Consider the following 22,175-nt stretch of genomic DNA (forward strand, 5'->3'; position numbering starts at 1 on the left):
TGACTGGTGGCAGTGGGGAGGGCTGCAGTTCACCCCGAAAGCTGTACCATTTTCTTGCAGCCATGCTGGAGAAGCTGGAGGAGCGGTTTAGCACACGGACGCTGTATTTTGTGGCATATTTGGCCTTCGGGCTGGGCACGGGCCTGGCCACGCTCTCCAGGAATGTCTACGTGCTGCTGTCCCTGTGCCCTACCTACGGCATCCTGTTTGCCACGCTCTGCACGCTGCCCTACTCCCTGCTCTGCGACTACTACCAGAGCCGAGAGGTGAGCCCCGGGCCGGGGAGGGGACAGGAGCCCCCGTGACACCCCCTGACTCTGTGGCTGTGTCCCCACAGTTCGTAGGCTCGCAGGCGGAGGGCACCCGGCGTGGGATGGGCGTTGACATCTCCTTGCTGAGCTGCCAGTACTTCCTGGCACAGATCCTCGTGGCTATGGCCATGGGGCCTCTGACGGCGGCTGTGGGCAGTGCCAGCAGTGCCATGTACTTCTCCAGCCTGGTGTCCTTCCTGGGCTGCCTCTTCTCCTCCCTCTGTGTCACCTACGAGCTGCTGCCCCCCGAGGAGCTGCCACCCACCGAGGAGCAGCGTCCCCTCCTGCCCCGAGCACGGAACGAATAAATGGGAGAAGCTGCCACAGCCTCTGCTGCCTCACTGCTTCACCCTTGGCCTCCCTATCGTGACAGGACGGGCTGGTGCGCCCCTGGGACGGCAGCGGTGGGCTTGGCAAGTGGAAAGAAAGGTCTGCGCTGGCTTTGCTGAGCTTTCCCCTGCCTGGGGGAAGCTGAGGGGTGAGTCAGCGGCGCCTGGCACTGCTTGTCCTTCCCCTGAGGTGGCACAGGCCTGTCTGTGCCCCTGGGGCCACAGCAGCAGGAAGTGGTGGGGCCATTCCCTCCAGCTGCCTCGTGGTGCTGTCATCCCAGGGGATGACTGGTATTGTCCAGCGTGAAGCAGGAGACCTGAAAGTGGTGCCTGGGCAGGACAGCCTTGCTCTCTTGAGTGGCAGTGAGCTGCTGGGCTGCCCACACTGCTGCAGAGACTGCCACCGTGGGAATGGTGACCTGCCAGTTTGGGGGGCAGAAGGTGCCACCGCCTGGCCAGGCAGAGCAGCCTTGGTCACCAAGGGCAGTGGTGATTCCTGTGAGGCCTTTGGGAGCTGCAGGTCCAACCTACAGCCTCTGCCCATGGTAGGCCTGGCTCTGCAGGGTGCTTTTCAAACCTTTGGAAAGGCTGAGAGCAACTGGTCTTGCATGGGTGGTGTAAGTCCTCTGTCAAGTGCCATGGGCTTCTGGGTGCCCAGAGCTCCCACCAGCAGAACTGCTACAAGACACCACTGTGGGCTGAAAGCACCGTGGCCTGGCTGCCACATCCCACTCCTGGCTGTGGTCCTTGGTGATGTTTGCCAATATGTGCATATTTCCTTCCTCATTAGATTTTAATTAAGACTACGGGGTTTGTGATGATTTAGCAGGAAGATTTGTCCATAATCCAATTTGGCAGTTTTCCATTACCCAGTTTTGGGGAGAAAGGTCTTTTCCCATCAACCTCCCTTGGGCAGAAGGTTATTCTCAAGAAGTTTACTCTTAAGAAAAATCATTTGTATGAAAGTCTGCATCACATCATTCTTGTTTATACAGTTTTACCTTGGGACATTCTGAAGACTTTGGGGTCAGTGATTAAATGCTTGTCAACTCAAGCTGCATCTTCCACTTCTCAGTGAAACCAGTAAAAGGGCTTTGGGTTTCATTATCTGTGAGATTTCTTAATTATTCCGATTTTAGAAGGTGGTAATATGTGAGAATTTGTACAAGTTCTAGTTAAGGCCAGGAGTTAATTTTAAGTCAGAAATAAAACTATTTCTAAAATCAGTCAGTCTGCCCTGTATTTGGGTAGGCAGCCAATGTTTCCCAAGGCTGATGGGCATTTTGTTTACATGTGCTGTGCATGGCATCCCTGCAGAGATTATATTTGCTCACCTGGTCCCTAGGTCCAGAAGAAAGGTTTTCTCTGGAGAGTCTCTCCTTTTAAATGAGTTGTGCTTCACCTAAGTTTATTCTGATTTATGATGCCAAGGTGAAATAATTTGTGTAATCTTTAGCTCTTGAGGCTCACTGTAATCCAGTGCTGAATACATAAATACGTACCTCGTAAGAACCCCTCATTTGTATCATCTGCTCCCAAGGTTATTTTTTTAAATTCTTTCAGAAGCAAGTTTTATGTTACTCAGTATTGACTTAAACACAGGAATACTACTGAAATTATGAAGTCAAGCACTCAAGAGATAAAGGACTGTCAGCTGTCATATTGATGAGTACATTCATCTTTCATTTCTTTCTTTGGGCTTACATAGTATCATATCTGCAGGAATATCTGTGCCATTTCCTTCATTATGGGACAGCTGTCTCCAAGAATGTTCAGGACAAAGCTGGGACAAAATAGCATGAGAAATTACATTTGGCACCTCTGACTTCTGACAATCTAAGGACTTGACTTTGGAGAATTTTTCATGTTAGTCTGCTTTGTAACTTTAATTTCTCTTCCTTCTCAACCTTTTAAACTCAAAAATTATTTTATTTTTTTTTGGTCCCACTAGCTAATGTGGTGTTAGTTATTAATTTTTTTCTCCTCTTAAGTTTTGTAGCCAGCCTTATTGCACTAAATGGATTGTGAGCACTTTACTTTTCCAGGTAGCTGGAGTTGCAGATCATTTTGTTGCAAGTGAAAATCTTCAAAAGATTCATAAAGTCAATGTATTTGATGATAATGTTTGTCTTCAGTTCCATCTGTAAATAATACAAATTACGTTTATATAATTATAAAAATATTGCTATGCCTGTATGCATTGCCCAGTAGACTCTATATTACATTTTCTATTTTATGGGATATGGACTGTATTTTGCAGATGTATTTATGTAATGGTACATACATAGTACTTTTAAGTCAACATCAGTGTGTGTTAATTTGGGGCTTTGAGCAATACTGGTGGTGCCTGGAAAAAAACAGTCACCATCATGTAAAGTTGGAAGTTGCACCAAATACATAGAGGTAACTCCAAAAAGAGACATTGCTTACTTGCTTATTCTCTTCCTTTGTCAGACAGTTTGTATTTTACAGAAATTACTGTATATGGTCACTGGTGAACTGTGAGCTGCAATGTGATGTTTACCTTCTGGAATCCAAATGCTTCAAATATTCTGTTTAAATTTGCAAGTCACTGATTCGAAGAAACATGCATGAGTTTAGGCAGGAAAATGATTTTACACTGTGCTGTTTTTCAGTGATGCCTAAAGGCTAATTTTGATTAAGTCCATACCATTAAAGGTTGCTTCATGGCAATTATTTGTGGATGTTTGTAAATGTATTTATTACACATGTACAGAAAAGGGGGAGAGGGATGGAGAAAAGACCTAACCAGTTTTCACATGTTCATAATTAAGCTACCTGTAACCATTTCAGCATGTCTGCAGTTCACTCAACCTCTGCTGCGTCTCTCAAAAAAGACAATCTAATGATTTCAGAACTTCTGCTGTTCTTTGACTGGGAAAATAAGTCTTTTCAAGAATCAAATAAAATTGTGTATATGTATATATATTGTATCTATGTATATATAAAGAAAAGCTATTGAGAAGTATCTAAAGGAGTTTTGTAGTCAATTTATTTTCTACAAATGAGTAAATAATCATCTTGCACTCTGTAGGAGGTACTTTATTAAAAAAAGAATTTGTGTAAAAGGTAGCTTTCTTAATATATATTCTGCCTCCCTCAGGAAGGCAGCCTTAGGAGAGAGGAGAAACTTCCAGATGCCCTTATTGTAACACCACCCAATGGATTGCATATATCCAATACACTTCTTGAGAATTCGAGTGCCAGGGGCTGAAATGCCAAGGGAGATCTCCAGCATCTGTTTATCTAAACAGACATTTTCCAAACCTGTGGCTGTTACTTCACAATGATTCATTTAGCCCAGCTTTTCTGCAGGGAAGGTTTTTGTGGATGTTCACTGGGGAAATGGCTGCAGCAACTTTCCTTTGCTGTTCCTGTGCTCCAGGCTGCTCTTCCTGTAGCAGGGTCACTTGGCAAATTTCAGGCTGCAACACCCCAGACAGCAGGAGAAGCTGCAGGGCAGCAGCACTGGGACAGGCTGGAGTGTTTTTCACTAGACTCCTTACTTGGTACTGCACTCCTTGCTGTGTCCTAACAGGTTTGAAGGTTCTGGGAAGACACTGTTCTGTGCTGTACAAGAAGTTTTTAATGTTAAAAGCCTTCTCAACACTCTCATACATCCCATGCAGAAATGGTAAATGCATGGAATAATGAGAATTTTGGGTGATTGCTGCCTAATGCCCCCAGCCACCATGGTGGCTCTCTTTAGATCTAAAAGGCAGCAGCACAGGTCAATACCTGAGGAGTAAACTAAGGGAAGGTTGTTCATCCCATGTGGAAAATGGAGGTCTGAGGAGCAGGAAGAAAGCAGGCAATGAATAATGTTAATGAGATGAATTCAAATGCAAGATATTCACAGAGTAGCAGTCTGCAGGCTGGGGAGCAGTCTGCAATGGGGTGATGCATTGTTAGCCATGTATGTAAGCTTGTTTGTTTGTTTTGTTCTTGCTTTTTCTAGGATCCAGGGATAACTTTCTCTCAAAAAAGGGATAACAAATCTTGTTGCAATAGCCAGTGGAACAGCCAACAGAGGAAATCTCAGCATCAGAGCAGAAATGAAGATTTTGGGTTGTGTGAGTACAGTGCTAACCAAGCTTATGAGAGCTACTTGAACATGAGGAATACAACAGTAATATTGTCCATGCTGCAAAGACTTACTGTGCTGGAGGCTCAAGCTTCATCCACAGCTTTCTTCAAGCCTGGCTTTTGCTTGTGCCAGCCTGAGGATACCCTGCTCTGCTTGTGCTTTATGCCTATTCCTTTCAGTTATTTTTAATTTACTGCAGATATTTTTTTTTTTCTTAGCCCACACAGCTTTGGGGAAGAGGGGATGGTAGGTTAAGCATCACATTTTTTATAATGTGATAAAATGTCAACCTTTTATATTATAAAATGTGATGCTGAACATACCAAATACATAGAAGAAGCAATACCACTTTTCACAGCCTCAAACACTTCCAAGAATAGCTTTTTAATCACCAAATCTTTCATCCACGAGCAGAAATAAAACCACTCTTTCTCAGTATTGTGAGAGCAACCAGCCCTTTTTCCTAAAGTGTTTTGTCTACTCATCCTCTGTTGGGCTGGTTACACACAAGTTTTACTTAGATGCAATACTGGAAACTTGTCTTTGCCTGATGTTTATAGAATCATCTAAGAGTTGCAACAAAGGAAACCCAAAAAAGCATAAAGTGCATCTGAAGTAGGAGACTTTGGTGGGTTTCTTGCCTCTTGGAACAGGGTAAAATATGTGGTTAAATAGTAGGACCTGTAGCTCACTTCCCCAATCCTTCTTCACAAGAGACTGAAATATTTCTCTTTTGCTTGTAAATGAACAAATAGGCCCAGAACCTCTCTGGAGAAAGTAAACAGGAATACAGCTGCACTCCCATTTTCAATTGGCTATGAACTGAACCTGAACCACTGGACTGCTCTGTTACACTCAATCCCAGCCAGGAGTCAAAGCCCTTGCCAAGTGGAGCTGGCAGAGGACAGACCATTACTGCAGACAGAAATGCCACAGCCAGTGCCATGCCTAGGAAACGCTGTGTGTGCCTTATGGATGGTTCTGTACCTGCAGCAGAGCAGCAAAACCCCTTTATCTCTGCGCACCAAATGTGGCAACACCAAACCTTGACTGAGTGAGGAGAAAGCAGCAGATGGAGCGTGCAGAGTGCGGAGATAACACTTTAATGCGCTCAGGTGCGCTGACAGAGCAGGAGGAATCCTCGGGCCCGGGCGGACCGTGCAGTCCCGGGCCGCTCGGGAAGCTCCCGGCAGGAGCACGGTGGTTGCTCGGAACCTGCCGGCTCAGGGCGCGGTGCCGGTACCGGATGCAGTGCCGGTACCGGATGCAGTGCCGGTACCGGATGCAGTGCCGGTACCGGGGGTAGTGCCGCTGCCTGTCTCGGCCGATCCGTCCGCAGGGCCAGCCTCGGGCTGCTGCTCGCGCTGTCGCCGGCGGCGCAGTCTCTCAGCGCCGGTCACCGTCATGGGGTGGAGCGGCAGGAACCCCGCCAGCCCTGCCCGGGGAGACGCGGTGAGTCGCGGGAGCCACCCGGACCCTCCCTGCCCATCCCCTGCCCGCCCCAGGCCTACCCAGCAGCTTCTCGGCGGGCCGCGAGAGCTGCGCGCCGCAGCCCAGCCAGTAGCGCAGCCGCTCCAGGTTGAGCCCCGCCACCTTCTCGCCGAACGCGTTGGGCAGCGGGTCGAGGCAGCCGAGCTGCTCCAGGTACTTGCCGTCGCGGGCGCGCTTGCTGTGCGCAGCCACGATGCGGAAGAACGGCCGGTTGGTGCAGCCGCCCAGGGCGAAGCGGATGACGACGTGGCCGCTGCGGTAGCCCCTCAGGAGGCAGCGCCCTGCGGAGAAAGCGCGGGGCGGTCACGGCCGGGCCGGGTAGAGCAGCACCGAGCCGCTCCGAGCCCGCGGCACTCACCCAGCTGCACCATGGCGGCGGCACGGCCCGCGCGCGGCGCACGGAGATGACGTCAGAACGGAAGCACATTGCGGCCCGCGCGGTGGCTGCCGGGAGTTGTAGTCTGGGTGATGACGTCATTGTGGCATCGCAACGTCACCGGGAGAGCGGTGCTGAGAGGGAGATGAGTCCCCAAAAAGGGACGTTACCGCCCTAAAATGCCTCAAAATGCATTGTGTGTGTGCGTGTGTGTAAAATACTGAAACTGCAAAGTTTCACGTTTCTATATATATTGACAAATATGATTACCTCATATAAAAATTGGTTTAAAAATAACACCCCTCCGTCTGCTACTTTATATATAGAATTTTAGAATATAAGAAATCTTAAGTCTAGATCTATAGGGCTTGAAAATACAAATGTGACTTGAGATGTGGCTTGAAAATGTACGACGAGGTGAGCCACACGAAGGAGACAGACATCTCTCTGCACTCGGGTGTTTCTGTCTCACTGGAATAACCCAAACGGCGAGAATTTGGGATTTTAAATCACTGCCTGGGGATGCTGCGGGTATCGCACATCCCGCGCGCATGCGCAATGGCTCCTCGCGACTCGCTGGTGTCGCCTGCTGGCGGAGCGCGGTACTGCAGCCAAGGAGTGCACGCATGCGTAGTGAGCACAGTGACGCGCAAGTGCCGCCTGGTGGTTAAAAACGGTACTACAGCTAAAACGGGTTGTGGTGAGGATTCGGTTCAGGGATTTGGGTTAGAGTTTGGGTAAATTAAATTAGGGTTAGAGTTTGGGTAAATTAGGGTTGGAGTTTGGGTAAATTAAGGTTAGAGATAAGGATTACGGTTGGGGTTTGTGGTTAGGGTTAGGCATTAGGGTTAAGTGTCTATGGCATTTTGTATTTTTTTATAGCCCTGTATTGGTTATATTTGACACAGTCTGCACAGGAGAGAGAGGTAATTCACCTCTGAGAACCAAAGCAGCTTCAAAGCAGCAGAGACACAGCAGAGAAAGGTTGCTCTTATTTTCCAACACTCCCCAGCCCCTCAGAAATCTGCATTTTCTCTTCCCACATGGGAGCAGCTCTGCTCGCTGCCATTAGGGAGTTGGGAATCCTTTGGGCTCTTGTTCCCCCAAAGAGGAGTTTGTGCTACCATGGCTGTGTGCGTCCCTCACTTTGTCCTTGCCGTGGTTTCCAGTTCTGCGCTGGGATTACAAGTTGCTGCCTCCACCCTGCACTTTGGCACCTCACTGTTGACTCTGTGTTATGATTGCTCAAAACCCCCAATCCCACAGCAGGAAAACCACAGCACTGAGCACCAGGTCACAACAGTGGTGGCAAATGTCCTGTTCTCCTGCTGTGTCACTTGCCCAAACCTTCACCTCTGCCCTGCTCTATCTCATATTTTATTTCCAGAGGTGCATCAGCTACAGATCTATTATAAAGTGCCTTCACTTGAGGCAGCCACTTCAAAGGAGGAAAAAACACCACTTCAAACAGGAGTCAGGAATAGACCCATGAGTCACAGATAAAGCCAGTTATGGCTCTTCTGGGTCACACACCAGGAAAAAGGACAAGGAAATGTCCCTCTGCAAGGGCAACAGCATTCCCCTTGGGATGTCACAGCTCATTTCTTCCCTGACCCAAATGCCACCCAGGACCACACATGGTTTCTGATCAGCTCCACTGGACAAGGACTCATGCTCAGTCGCTCAATGCTCATCACTTTTCTGTTCCAATCAACTCCAGGTTGCTCTGTGAGGACAGCAGGACAAAAACCGCTGGGTTTGGCATCATGCAGCACCTGGCCTCACTGCAGATGTCCTGCTGAAAGTGTCCAGAGAGGTGGCACTGGCCATGCTCCTGCCCCAGGCATTCCCAGGTGGCCTTGGCAGCACCAGATGGGGCACATGGCCAGGAGCTCTGGGAGCCCCACTGCCCAGGGAGGTGAGGAGAAGCTGCCACTGCAGCCAGGGCAGGCGTGGAGGAGATGCAGGAGGTGAGGATTTGGGCTCTGTGACCACCTGGAGCTGCCTGGCTCAGCCTTTCTCAGCTCTCCTGGCTCACACAAGGTCACATCCTGTCATTTCTCCTGCTCCCCCCAAGGAGCCAAAGCCTCTCATTGTGCTCCTGCCTTCCCATTCAGACTGGGAATTAGAATGCTGCCTGCTGTTCTCCTGGTGAGCAGAACTTTCCAGGACAATGGGGACAAGCCACCACCAAAGTCTCAATTACAAGGGCTGCATTAAACATCTGCCAGCACCAGGCTGGACCTGGGTGTGGATCCTTCAACACCCACTGTTAACAGAGCCCCAGACCCCAGCACAGGCTCCCTGCCAGCCCAGCACCTTCCCCTCCCCAGGGCACATCCCAGCCCTGCTGCTTTTGCTCACGCTGCTATCCATGGCTCTGGCTCACAGTGGGATTCCACAAAACCCTTACACTACCTGTCTGGGCACAGCAGGATGCAATTCCCAGCTGGGTGCTGCTCCTCTGTTCCACACATTTCTCTAAGACCTGAGAGGAGCAATCCTTCCCCTCCTGAGACACTTCACAGCCCAGGTGGTTCCCTCCCTGCAGGCAGCAGGGTGAGGATTCAAAGCTGCTCCTCCAAAGGAGAATCACAGAGCCTGGAGAGAGGAAAAGGTACCCCTGGACAGGCTCTGCATGGCTGAGAAACCTGGTTCTGTGTGCATCCTGCCTTTGGGAATTCAACTGCTCACTGCTCCAGCAGCATCTAACTTTACCCAGGCAGAATCTTGGATTCTTTAAAGCTAAAATAAGTGGCTCGGGAGGAAACATGCGATGCAAAGAGAGGAAAAGGACATTTTCCAGATCTACGTTTGCTAATACAAGCCTGTCCCGTGCTTTCCCTCCTCCCCACCGAACTGCCCGAGCTTCTTCAGCAGAGGGAGCTCCCGCTTCTCTTTTGCCTCCCTCGCCTTTCCCGAGGATTGCCCAGACGAGCTGGGAGCGAGTTCCTGCTTCTGGAGCTTTCCCTGGGCAGCAACACCCACTCACCTCTCCTGGGCACCTTTCCCTGGACATCTCCATCCACCCTTCCCCATCCATCCTTCCCTGGGCAGCAGAACCACCCAGCCTTCCTGGGCATCTTTCCCTGGACATTCCCACCTTTCCCTGGACATTCCCACCCGCCTTTCCCCAGCAGCAGGCAAGGGACAGCCAGGGGACACTGCTGGAGGTGGCTCCAGGCTTGTCCCTGCCTTGCCAAGCCCCTTTTCTGGTCGTCAGTCCCACTTTAAACTGGAACCTCCACACTTTGCACACAGGACTCCAACACATCCTCCTCCCTCCACCCAAAGCACTGCCGTTTTTAGGATGCTCAGCTGCCTCAGCCCTACCTGCAGGACATGTCAGCTCCTCTGTGGCTCCCGATGGTCGTGGTGTACGATTTCAGCAGGAAAAACCCCTCCGAGCCCTTCAGAAAAGCTCTCATTGCCCAACCCCCTCACCTGCCAGGCTGGCACCAAAAACAACTCCTTTCAACAACCTCCCACCCAACACAACCTGAGCCACGAGCAGCTCAACCAACTCACACACTAAAAACTGTACAAAATGACCCAAAAGCAGCTCTGTCCCAGCTGGCACAGTGGCTGCAGTAGCCTTGGAAACCTTGGCCATGCTGCCTGCCTGGGTGAGTTTTTCCTGTTTCTTTTGTTTAGTTCAGGGTTTTTTCCTCCTCCTTTTCCCAATCAACTGCCCCAGCAGCAGAACACATTTCAGCCCTGGTGTGACCACAGCAGTCCTGTGCCAGCTGGGGACACAGGTGGGAAGGTGTGTCACAAACCTCACAGGAGCCCTGCCACCTGCCACGGCTGCCAAAGAACATTTTTGCCCCCATTTTCCTTATTTTTGATTCAATACCATGCTCACACACACAAACAGGCCTTGCAAGCTCAGGCAAGGGGATAAACATTGCTGGGAGGGGAATGCTGTCACCCTTTAGTGCTTCTCCATCAATATCCTTTGGTCCTGGGCTGCCACAAACCCTTTTACAGCAGAAAAAAATAGGGAAAAAGCCACACTTCCCACCAGCAACCCCCAGTTTGGCCTCACAAGTCCTGCTAGATTTCACCAGGCTTCATTTTGAGGCAGAGGCAGCAAATTTGGGGAAGTAGAACTTCTCTGCAAACCTCTGGCAGTTTGAAGCCATTCATTTTAATTGTGTCACTCCCTGCCCTTGTCCAAAATCCCTCTCCAGCTCTCTTGGAGACCCTTTAGGTCCTGGAAGGGCTCTTAGGGGCTCCTGTGCCTGGGAAAAAACTCCAAGGAGCTGCACCACCTTTCCAACCCCACGAGACCCCCAAATCCCTCAGTCTGGGGTACATTCTTGTGCTCTTTGTTTCCTTCTCTTCAGCAAGAGAGTCCCTTAGTTAAAGAGGTTATTTTGCCCATCTGGGACAATGCCTTGGGGCACAGCAAAGTGAAACTCCTGTGACAGAACAACAGAAATTAGGAGGTGCTATAGGAAATACTAATTAGCAAGAGAAACTGCTGGATGGTTTTGGGCCAGCATGTCTTCTTTGCCTTTGTTTTGGTCACTTGGACTCTTGTCACACCTTTTATCAATAAAGCACCAAGCCAAGCTCTGCTGAATGGTCCATAACAGGGACATGGCTCAGTGCTGACCTGGCAGTCAGTGGGTTAGTTGTTGAACTTGGTGACCTTGGAGATCTTTCCCAACCTCAAGGATCCCATGATTCCATCAATATCAGAACCACAGCACCTCCACATCCCATCTCAGACTGGCTGGGTGTGCTGATGGCTTTGCTGGAAGCCCAGGAGGGGCTGGGATGCCCATGGAGCAGCATCCCCCTTCCAAGAGCTGATGGATCACAAACCCTGGGAAGATCCAGCCTTGCTCCAGCACAAACACAAACACAACATACAAAACATTTATTCAGCTTCCTGCACAGGATGCTCAGCAGTGGTTTCAGCCCAGCACTGGGGCACTCAGCTCCCAACCCACCAGGGTCACCCACTTGCCTCAAACAGAGCACAAAACACAGCAGGGAAAGCAACTGAGGCAAGAAATCCATCCATCCTCTCCCTGAGGAGAAGGAGGCCCCTTTCTGCTGCTTCCCACCAGCCAGCACAGACCTTGGCAGGAGCTGAGGTTGGCTCTGGGCCACCAGCCCAGCCCAGCTGGGAGCTGGGAAAGCTGTGGTGCTGCTCTGGCAATGCACTTCCTCTTCCTCAGAAAGAAAAGACACCCAAAAAAAGGAACATTTCACTTTTCTGCTTGGAAAATCCTTCTGCAAGATCAGTGGTGGTTTGGAAAAGTCTTGCCAGAGGAGAGGATGTGAGAGGATGCCCTGGGTGGTCTCACACCAAACACCACAGGTGACACTTCTGGCACATCCAAGCCTTCAGTTACTTCACAGCAGCAGAACTTGTGGTGCTCAGGTTTCTTTCCCCACAGTCTTTTGTAAAACCCAGTTCCAGGCAAAACCAGGGAAAACAAGTCCCATCCTTGTGCCACAGCACATCCTCCCCATGGCAGCTTCCAGGGAGCTCTGGCTGCTTCTTCACCCACACATTGAGCCCCTCTTGGCACGGTGGGTTTTAAAAACCCCTCACCTCAGCAGCATCACACATTCCTCTGATTTTCTTAAGGCATTTGCTGGCTCACTGGCATTTTCTCCTGGATCTCCTCATACTTGGGCGGAGGGGTGAGAGGCTCTATCGTGATGGGGACGCTGCTGTTGCTCTGGGCCAGGTTCAGCCTGATGTCCTTCAGGTGCAGCTTCTCCGACTTGATCCTGCGCACCTTGAGAGGCTTCAGGCGCTTGCTGAGGCGCGAGTTCTGCCGGCTGGGCTGCCTCTCCGGGCTGGGCTCTGTGCCTGTGGCTCCTGGGGGCTGGCTGCCCTCGTCCAGCCCTGCCAGGGACTCGTAGGAGGGCAGCGAGACGCTGAGCCTGTTGCTCCTGTCAGAGTCTCTGGGCTCAGAATAGCCTGTGTTCATCACCTCCTCGTAGCTGGGCACGTAGTACTGGGAAGAGACGTCTTCATCCTCTTCTTGGCTAGAGGGGGAAGAGTTAAGGCTGTGGGTAGCACATCATTTCAGCTTCGTTGTGGGAAGGGGATGGAGAGAAGGATAAAACCACCCCACCTCACCAGAAATGGATTTTGCCCTTCTGTGTTATATGGCAGCTTCCTTTTGCTTGCCAGAACAAATCATGTCCCCACCTAAACCCAGACACATTTTATTTCCTTGTGACTTATGGCCATCTTTGATCATCACTTTCTCTGCCCAGCAATGATTTCTTCCCTTGAGAGAACATCAGTTTCTCTCCTCCACGCTCAAAAACCAGTCAAAATACATTAGAAAAGGACAGCCCTCTGTCATTCTGATGTCTCATGGGTTGGGTACCTTCGGGTTTTCTGTAAAGAGATTCAGCTCTGCACTATGTCACCATCAGGCACCTGTACACCAATACTTTGCATTTCTTTGGCATTCTGAAGTTACCTTTGTAATCAAGCAGGGAAAATCCGTTTTCTGGGTGGATCTGTAGACCCTGACAAGAGCCAGCAGAGCCACTGTCCCCTGATGTCCCCACGTTGCTCCTGGGTCTCTCTGCACAGGGAGCTGTGCTGATAGACAGGAACTTCCCCTGTGGCTGTGTTTGTCCAGACTGTGCCTGCAGCAGCAGCAGCAGCCTTTGCTCTGCTCCACAGAGCTCCCTGAGCAAACAGCAGAGCCCTGCAGACTTTCACCAGGTCTAAACTCCATGGCCAGTCTCCAAGGCTGTTTGGCACCTTGGCTGCACCCAGCAAGGCAGACACAGCCCCTCTCCTGCCCCTCTGGCTGCTCTCCCAGTGTGTGGCAGAGCCTGCTGCTCTCTGTTACCCACAGCACTGCCCAGCATTCTCAGCTCATCCCCTGTGCCAGCTGAGCCAGGAGTGACTCTCCCAACCCTGCCTTGGCCACAGCTCTGTCCAGACCCCACTTCACACCCCAACAAGCCTCCCTTCCACTTCCAGCTGCACAAATGCAGCTGCAGTCACTCCCTCCCCATCTCCAGGACATTTCAAAACCCTAAACCACCAGCCTTGCTCCACACCCTCCTGAGCAACAACAGCAGCAGGGTGGCTTCATTCCCACACCCAATCCCTCTCCGTTTGCCCCCAAAACTCCTCCTCACCTGTCCTCCTGCTGCGAGGGCTCTGCAGACACCTGGCGCTGCACGTGGGCGATGGAGAGCTCCTCGCTCTGCCTCTTCTTGTCGCGGATGTTGAGGCAGATGGAGAGCAGCAGCAGCAGCACTCCTGCCCCCACCAGCACGTAGGCCACCGAGAAGGTCTTGCTCTTCAGGATGCCCCCCGAGCCGCGGTCGGGTTTGCTGCTGTTGCCGGCGTGGCTGGAGGGTTTCTCGGGGGGCCCAAAGCCTGGCACGAGGTTCCACACGGCCATGATGATGCCCAGCACCAGCATGCCCAGCCCGATGGCCGTCAGGGCGTAGTGGGACCCGTTGGCCCTGGACTGGGCCATGGCTGTCTGGGGGACACGCTGTCCCCACGTCACCGCATGGCTCGGGGCTGGGGGGCTGCAGCCCTGCTGGCATGCATGCAGACCCCTCCCCGGGTGGGCAGGGGGATCTGGGGACAGAGGGGAAGATGTGGTGAGGGTATGGAACAGCATGGAACGGCAAAAGCCCTGCAGCTGCCACACCAATTCATCCAGCCAAGGCTGGAATCTCACACTGCAGTGCATGTCAGGATGGAACAGGGCAGCTCAATACTTGCTGGCTGTGCCATCCCCACCCTTTGCTACTTTCTCAGCTGTAATCCCCACCAACCTTTGAAAACAAATCATTGATGTTTGCTAACGGCTTACACTGCCTGTCCTTAGGAGTGCAGGAACTGACATCTTCACAGCACCAACAGAAGGCCACCAAAAGCTATTCCAAGAGCTGTTGTCAATGCAAACCAACCTGGAAATGCTCAGAAACACATCTCTAGCTGAACAGCTTCTCCTCTCGCCCCATTTGGGAGCTAGCAGGGCTGCTCACAGCGCTGGCTGCTTGCCCTGAACGCCTTCCTGCCCGGAAAACAGAAACCAAAACTGCCTCTGTCCCAGCCAGCTCAGCCCTGTGGCTTTCCCCGGCTGCTGCTGGCAAGGGCTGCCGGGATGGTGAGCCTTGGTGGGTCCCAGGATGGCTCTCACCCTCCCTGGAGCAACACTCGCTGGTGTTGAGTGCTCTGGCTGCATCCCTCAGGGATGTCTGACCACAAACATTCCTGACCAGCCAGGCCACGGGTGGGAACTCCTCCTCCAGCACCTCCTCCGAGTGTTTTCTGAGCTGCCACAACCACACATGCTCGATTTCCAAAAATAAACACACGGAACCACATCTGCCCACTAGCCTCCCTGAGCTCAGGTCCTGTGACCCTCGGCTGGGCAGCCTGGATCCTCCCAGCAGAACTGCCCCATCCCCACCCCAGCGAGCCTCTCACATTCAGGGATGTGCCAAGTCAGGGATTTCTCCTTCCCTCTTGATGCTGCTTTGGGCTCGAGGTGGCCCTGGGCTGTGCTGTATCCGTGCTGCTCTATCCACACACCCCCACACCCTTCAGCTCAACCCTCCCGAGCTCAAAAGCTTCGTGTTTGCTTGTTTAGCTTGAGCTCACGCCCAGTTTGCAGGGTCAAGGGCCAGAATAAAGCAGCACTCCCAGAAAACAGAGGAAAAGACACGCAAGCCCGGAGAGGAGGAACCTGCAGAGAAACTTCCCTGCTCACTGCATGGCTGTGGAGACTCCCAGAGGGGTGTCCCAGCCCTCCTGGACACAGCCCTGGCCCCACATGGGTCTGGGCAGGGTAAAGCCTTGGCTGCCATGGTTTGTTGGGGGTTTGGGAGCTGCTGATCCCAGCCCGATGGGAGCTGCTTGGGCAAGCCTGTCGTTCCCTGCCCTGCCCAGCCCCAGCACGGGGCTGCTGCTCTGGGTGCTCCTGAGGGAAAGCATCCCCTGATCCCTGATTTCATTCCACCCTTTACATCCACAGTGAGCAGCTGTGGAGGATGTGGAAAACATTGCATCCCAAGCCAGCATTCCAAGAGCCATCCTCCCACCCAAGCCTGGGTCTGGTGGCACCAGCACTGCTCTCTGCCCTCCCACACAAAGGTTTTGTTCTCTGCCTGTGCCCTGTGGGGTTTTTTCCTCACCTGATGAGCCAGCCGAGCTCCCATCCTTGTCACAAACACATCAGCCAGCCAAGACTTCACCTGAGAGCAGCTGTGATGGCCTTGGGGCAGGAAAATCACTCTGCGCCCACGGTGGGCACAGAACACACACAGGGCTGGTCACATCTGCCCGTGGTGTCCAAACCTGCTCACAGCCTCTGTGGCTCTCCTCAGGCACCTCAGTCCTGGGAGGGGCAGCATTTAATCTCCCACGTCACCTCTGGGCCTGGAAGTTTTCCGCAGATCCCTTGCAGTGCTACCCATCAGCCCAGCAATCAGATTAAAGCCGAGACCTGCTATTCCAGTCTATCTCTCCATTGAATTAGCTGCTCTCCTGGCTTTCCAGAGCTGTTCCTATCGCCTCTCCAACGGTGCTCTGACGTCAGGATCCCAGGAAAGGAGCTGCTGCTGTCTCTGCCTCAGGTGCAGCATCCCTGGTGCTGTCTGGATGCTCATCCCACCTTCACAGAATGGTCTGGGGGGGAAGAGACCTTAAAGCTCATGTTGTTTCACCCCCTGCCATGGGCAGGGACACCTTCCACTGTCCCAGGCTGCTCCAAGCCCTGTCCAGCCTGGCCTTGGACACTTCCAGGGATCCAGGGGCAGCCACAGCTTCTCTGGGCACCCTGTGCCAGGGCCTCACCACCCTCACAGGGAAGGATTTCTTCCTGAATATCCAGTCAAATCACCCCTCTTTTACTTTAAATCCATCTCCCCTTGCCCTTTCACACAGGCCCTGTAAGCGGTTTGTCCCCATCAGGTGGTGCTGAGCTCTCCAGCCCCTCCAGCCCCTTCCCATTCCCCGTGCCCAGAACTTGGGATCCTCCCTGCTAACCAAACCCCTCTCCATCCCTTCCCAGCTTGTCCCTGCCCTGCCCTGGCAATGATTTACACCAGGATCTCCGAACCATTAAACTCCTCCTGCAAGGCTGCAGAGCCCTGGGGGCACCCACACCTCCTCTGGGCTTCCCGCACCTCTCCCCTCCTCCTGCAGGCTGCCGGAGCCCTTCGGGATGCTCTTGCGACATTCCCAAGTGTTCACTGGGCACGGGAAGGTTCGGGATCAGCTTTGCCAGGTGGAGCTGCAGCAGAACAGCTTCCCTTCCACGGGACACAGACCCCGGCTGGTCAGCCCCGATCGTGTTCCACATCCCAGCCCCGCTGGGTGACTCACAAGGAAAGCAGACACCCCTCGCTGCCCTCAGCAGCACCCACGCTCCTCTGCCCTCCGCAACCTTTGGATTTTTCCCCTGCCATGACATCACCTTCCCACTCCCGGTCCTGCAGGAACAGCTCTGTCACGGGATGGGGAGAGGTGAGTGTGCAGTGCAGGGAACAGGTCAAACCCAGTGCAGTCACCAGACACGGGATGAGCTCCAGGATGAGCTCCTCACCTCTGCAGTCACCAGACACGGGATGAGCTCCTCACCTCCCAGGACAATGCCATGGAGTGACAGAGCCCCTCGGAGCTGCCTCCAAAAACCAGGGTGTGCCTCCATCACCCGTCACACAACTAATTTTCTGGGAAATTCTAGGGGGAAATAAACCCGTTCTCCAGCCAGCCGAAGATTCCAGAGCCTCCTCTGAGTTAGATTACAAGGCTCTCCCTTCATCCTCATGCTTCCAGCCAGAGAACCTGCTCATTAACCCCCTTGCCTGCTAATTGCTGCTCCTGGCACATCCTCAGGAGTTCGTTCCTGCAGAACCCATAACCTTGTGCTGAGCCCTTGTTACTCAGGGGTTCAACCCACCAGGAACACAAAATTCCATGTGGGGCTGGAAAAGCGACAGGTCAGGACTTGTGAGGTATTTTCAGAGAATCCCAGAATGTTTGGGTTTGGAAGGGACCTTAAACTCCTTCCAACTCCCTGCCATGGTTTCTCTGTTTTTGGCCCTTCTTGCTGTCCCCTTTACCCCTGCCACAGGAACAGGGATGTTTCTGGCCAGATGCAAACCAGGGGATGCAGGGAATACCCAGACAAATCCAGTTGAGCCAGGAAAAGAAGCATTGCTGCTGATTTAGCCAATTTTGGATCTTTTGCACAGATCCCAGCCCATTTTAGAGCATCTCACCAGGGAACAGGAACCCAGAGGGACAGCTCCATGCAGACTATCAGGGCTTTTCCACATTTTGCTTACACTTCCTGCTTAGAGCACAAAAGAACACATCCACATCTCCATTGCCCCTGGCATTCCCTACAGACATTTAAGAGCTATTTCACCCTTTTTTTCTCCTTAAATGTAATTTTTAACAACCCCTCCTTAGCTGCACCTTGCAGACAGTGCTGGAAGAGCAGCAATGTTTTCCTCAAACCTTGCCAAGGCTCTCCCCCCTCTCTTGCCCCAGAGGGAACCCAGAGCTCCTGGTTCTGCCACTTCCTGCAAAAGAAGGAAAGCCCATTCCCAGCCTGGGATGCTGCAATCTACCCAGCTGGCCTTCACAGCAGAACAGCAGTGACAGGAGTCACACAACACCCCATTTCCAAACCACGGTGCCTGACCATTCCCAAGCCACATCCATCTGCCTCTGCCCTGTCCTTGGGAATTCCAGGCACAGTTGGCAGGTTTTCTGAAGCGGCACAGATCACACAGGCCATGCTAGCCACACTCCAGAGCTGTAATCATGACTTTGATTTGCTGCAATCGTGACTTTGATTTGCTGCAATCGTGACTTTGATTTGCTGTAATCGTGACTTTGATTTGCTGTAATCACGACTTTGATTTGCTGTAATCATGACTGTGCAGCAGCCATCACCTTGGCCTTTGCTCCTGAGCTACAAGAAACCCTCCCAGACTCCTTCTTCCCGTAATTCCATTATATCCATCCAAGCGGCGCCTGCTGCAAAGCGGTAACGGACAGGGAGGACAGAGAGTCCTTTCACGTTTGTGTTTCAGGATGTTGCCGTTTGTTCCTGGGGACAATGCTGCCGTGGCCACCGAGGCCACGCTGGCACAGGAGCTCGGCAGGTCGGCGAGCCCTCGCTGTGTCCCAGCTGCTGTGTAAACACCACCCATGGCTTTTCCTGCTCCAGGCTCTGGGGTTGAGAGACTAACACTTTCAGGCCCAGCTCTGCTAAACCACGGATGGGGGCTTGGGGTGATGCCTAAGATTTTTAGCTTTTTATGTTTTTCATGTATTTGTAGCTTTGGAGATTGTTAATGTGCGGCTGTAGCTTGTAGTGCTTTTCCTATCTTTGTTCCCTACATTTGGGAACAATAAGCTAACCTTATACACACTTTCCTAAAATATTGTTTAGTCTTTTTTGAAGAAGAGAGCCAACTACAAGGATGTTCTGTTTTCCAACCAGAATCTGGACCAGACATAACAAAAGTGGGGCAAAAGAAGTCTCTGGACTGCTTCCAGTGGGGCAGGACCCCAGGAATTATTACCTAACTGACTAACCTTTTAATTGGACAGCAGATGATAAGGATACTATTCGAGTAATCTTATAATAATTGTAGAATTACTGTACCATGTGCCTGAAAGTTTTCAAGTAAAGGTTTGATTTTATATTCACTCTGATTGTTGGGAAGATCTATTCTATTTTCCAGGCAACAGAGCTGCTCACCTCTCTCCAGGGAGCTGAATTCCCTGTGCACCTAGGCCTGGGAAAGAATGCCTGTCTGGGAAAATCCCAGAACTTTGACTCTTTCTCCTTCCTGCTTTCCTTTGGACACCACTTTGTACCTCTGAGTTTGGATTTTTTTTTTTTTTAATTCTCCTAATCTGCTGTTTCCGCTGAGATAAAGCCATTCCTCTGCAGCCTCCCCCTGCTTTTTGTTCTGGGACCTCTCCCCGTCTCAATGCCAGATAACACCCAGATAACACACCCTCCTCAGAGCCTTCCAGCACGGGGAGACATTATCCATCTGCCCTTTTGATGTCCTCTGAAGCAGAACCAGCATTCCTGCTTCCTCCCAGCCCCTCTGGAGTGCTTCAAGCAGCTCCTGTCACACCACTGGAGCCCCTGGATGATTATCTGCCCTTCCTTCAAGCCACTAACCTGGCACCTCATGCTGCCATCAGCCTAGCCAGCTCTGCCTTCCTCATCCTCTGCTGGGATTTCCAGCAATGCCTCTTTAACCCCAACACGGCATCGCCTCTCCCCATGCTTTTCCAACAGCTTCTCCAACAAGACCCACAGAGAAAACCCACTGTGGGCAGCCAAGGAGCCCCCAGGGCAGGAAGGGAGTGAGGGGCTGGAGGACACAGAGCCAGCCTGGGGACACAGAGCCAGCCTGGGGACACAGAGCCAGCCTGGGGACACAGAGCCAGCCCAGGGACACAGAGCTGGCCGGGCAGCCAAGCGACACGGAGCAGGCAGGCACAGAGCAGCAGTGTTCCGCCAGGTGGGCACAGGAATTTTGCTAGGGATGGAGGTTTGCTGGGGTTATGTTGCTACAAGCCCTCAGCACTGCTCACACAGGATATTCAGCTGCTTCCACAGAGCCCCAACACCAGTTCTTGCCTGTGGAATAGACTGGGAATGAGGAAAGCATGGAGAAGCATGGAGGCAGACACGTACCTGGTCCCAGGCTCCAGGTAGGAGAGCAGGCAGACAGCCCTGCCCAGCCCTGGCCCTCTGGCATCTCCTCACAGCCCCAGCACGGCGCCAGGCACTGGCACTCAGCTCTCTCCAGGGCACCGATGGCCAAACATTCCTCCTTCCCCAGGCACTTCCCTTCCCAAGGGTTTTCCAACCCATGTAATTACACAGCTAAAATCAAAGGCATTTCCCATACTTCCGAGTCACCTCAGTGCAGGGCTGGGTTCACCAGCCCCACACCCACATGTTCCTCGCTGACACCTGGGAGGTTTCCCTTTCTGGCTGTCATGCCAGGACATCCAGGGCTGTGGACAGCTGCAGGATGCTCGGATTTGTTGTGGAGGGATGTGTTGTGGCAGCATCCCATCCAGCAGTGGTCTAGGTCAGCTCCTAGGTCTGCTTCAAGGAGCTGGAAAGGCAGGACCACACCTCCTGGTGCAGCTTCACCTCACCAGGCTCCATCCAGCACACATGGCCAAGGGTAGCCCAACTCACACTGGACACGCTAAAGCTTTCTGCTCACACATCCACACTTCCCAACAAACCCAGCCATGCCGTGCTCAGCGCTGCTTGTCCCCACCGTGCCACCTCCAAAACCAACACCAACATCCACAGACAACCCTCTGGGACACGCTCGGGAGACACCCGCGGCTTTGCTGAGCCCCTCAAAGCTCCCAGCCGCGGCGGGAATGCCCCGATAGGAAGGGCCGAACCCCCACTGACCGCCTGGCTCACGGACCGCCCGGCCCCGACCTGCCCAGCGCAGGTTTCCTTCTCCTTGGCTTTGTTTGCTTTCCCAACAGCCTGGCTCACACACCGCTGCTGCACCTTCCCCGCCACGGCCGTCCCCAGCCGCGGGTGGTGATCCGTGACACTCCTGTCACCCGTGGGACGCGGCTGCGGGTGGCTTTGGTCACCTGTCCCTCTCCCTGCTGCTGATCCTTCCCCGAAGTGCCACCAGGTCATTCCCAAAACCACAGCCGCTCTTCTCCTTACTCTTAGCACGGCCACCCCGGACCCCGCCAGGGCTGCCGAGGTGCCCCAAGTCCCCGTGTCCCCAAGGGGTGTCCCCAGGGGGTGTCCCCAAGGGGTGTCCCCAAGGAGTGTCCCCAAGGGCTGTCCCCAAGGGCTGTCCCCAAGCGGTGACCCCAAGGCAGCGGCGCTCCCCAAACGCCGCCGCTCCAACCCTCTATGCGCGCCCCCGCTTTGGGGGTGATCCCCCCGCTTTGGAGGTGTTTGCTGCAGCTTTGGGGGGTATTTCCCCCGCTTTGCAGGTGTTTCTCCCCGCTTCGGAAGCGATTCCAGCCCAGCCCGAGCCGCTCCCCGCTCCGATCCCTTCCCGGTCCGTTCTCGGTCTCCGATCCCGGCGGCACCGAGCGCAGCCCGCCCCGCTCCGATCCCAGCACCCCGAGGGTCCCAGAACAGGGGGTTCAGTCCCTTCCCGAGCCCCCCGACCCCACGTACCTCCGGCGGTGGCTGCGGTGGGTCCTGGAGCCGCTCCGCCCTCCCCGGCCCGTCCCTCCCGGGGCGGTGCTTCCCGGACCGGCCCCGCCGCTCCCCGGCCCCGGGCAGCGCCAGCCGTGCCGGGAAACCGGGACAGGGCACGGGGCGGGAGCGAGGAGAGCTCCGAAAACAGTGGGGAGATCGCCACAAACCGCTGGGGAGACCCCCCGACAGCAGGCGTGGGTCACAGTGGGGATGCCGATCAGGTCACCCTCGGAGCAGCTGCAGCTCCTGCTCGAAGCATCACAGCCCCGTCTCTACTTCCATAGAATCCCCAAGTGGCTTGGGTTGGAAGGGACCGTAAAGACACCTCATGCCACCCCCTGCCATGGTAGG

At 53.2% G+C, this 22,175-nt stretch overlaps 3 protein-coding genes across 13 annotated transcripts in view; 1 reads left to right on the top strand and 2 right to left on the bottom strand.

Annotated features, from left to right (window-relative positions):
- The window catches only part of SLC45A1 (solute carrier family 45 member 1), a 53,873-nt gene extending 48,189 nt beyond the window's left edge, over positions 1 to 5,684 (top strand). For 7 of the 9 annotated variants that reach the window (XM_085080131.1, XM_085080133.1, XM_085080132.1 and 4 more), the window contains 2 exons: positions 61 to 266; positions 4,620 to 5,684. In XM_085080131.1, coding sequence (XP_084936257.1) covers positions 61 to 266; positions 4,620 to 4,937 — 524 coding nt within the window. In that variant the 3' untranslated portion in view covers positions 4,938 to 5,684. Of the gene's footprint in view, positions 1 to 60; positions 267 to 337; positions 3,636 to 4,619 lie in introns of those variants that run through there. The other 2 variants (XM_085080139.1, XM_085080138.1) reach the window with 2 other exon arrangements.
- Positions 5,685 to 5,835: 151 nt separating this feature from the next.
- On the bottom strand, positions 5,836 to 6,724 carry MRPS16 (mitochondrial ribosomal protein S16). The gene is made up of 3 exons (XM_085080140.1): positions 6,598 to 6,724; positions 6,260 to 6,520; positions 5,836 to 6,183 (listed from the first exon to the last, which is right to left on the bottom strand). Exons 1-3 carry the CDS (start codon positions 6,608 to 6,610, stop codon positions 5,972 to 5,974), a joined length of 486 nt encoding a protein of 161 aa, XP_084936266.1. The 5' UTR covers positions 6,611 to 6,724; the 3' UTR covers positions 5,836 to 5,971.
- A 4,764-nt stretch (positions 6,725 to 11,488) lies between these two features.
- TMEM51 (transmembrane protein 51) lies at positions 11,489 to 21,884 on the bottom strand. Of its 3 annotated transcripts, none has more exons than XM_085079806.1 (3): positions 21,801 to 21,884; positions 13,753 to 14,206; positions 11,489 to 12,630 (listed from the first exon to the last, which is right to left on the bottom strand). In XM_085079806.1, the coding sequence occupies exons 2-3, from the start codon at positions 14,097 to 14,099 to the stop codon at positions 12,219 to 12,221; spliced, it is 759 nt and encodes a 252-aa protein (XP_084935932.1). In that variant the 5' UTR covers positions 14,100 to 14,206; positions 21,801 to 21,884; the 3' UTR covers positions 11,489 to 12,218. The 3 variants fall into 3 exon arrangements, with proteins under 3 accessions (XP_084935932.1, XP_084935933.1, XP_084935934.1); XM_085079807.1 differs by lacking the exon at positions 21,801 to 21,884 and adding an exon at positions 15,772 to 16,574; XM_085079808.1 differs by lacking the exon at positions 21,801 to 21,884 and adding an exon at positions 15,065 to 15,759.
- Positions 21,885 to 22,175: the final 291 nt, after the last annotated feature.

This window comes from Lichenostomus cassidix, chromosome 21 (genome assembly GCF_008360975.1).
Source record: "Lichenostomus cassidix isolate B80296 chromosome 21, HeHo_3.0, whole genome shotgun sequence".
In the NCBI taxonomy this organism is placed as follows: domain Eukaryota; kingdom Metazoa; phylum Chordata; class Aves; order Passeriformes; family Meliphagidae; genus Lichenostomus; species Lichenostomus cassidix.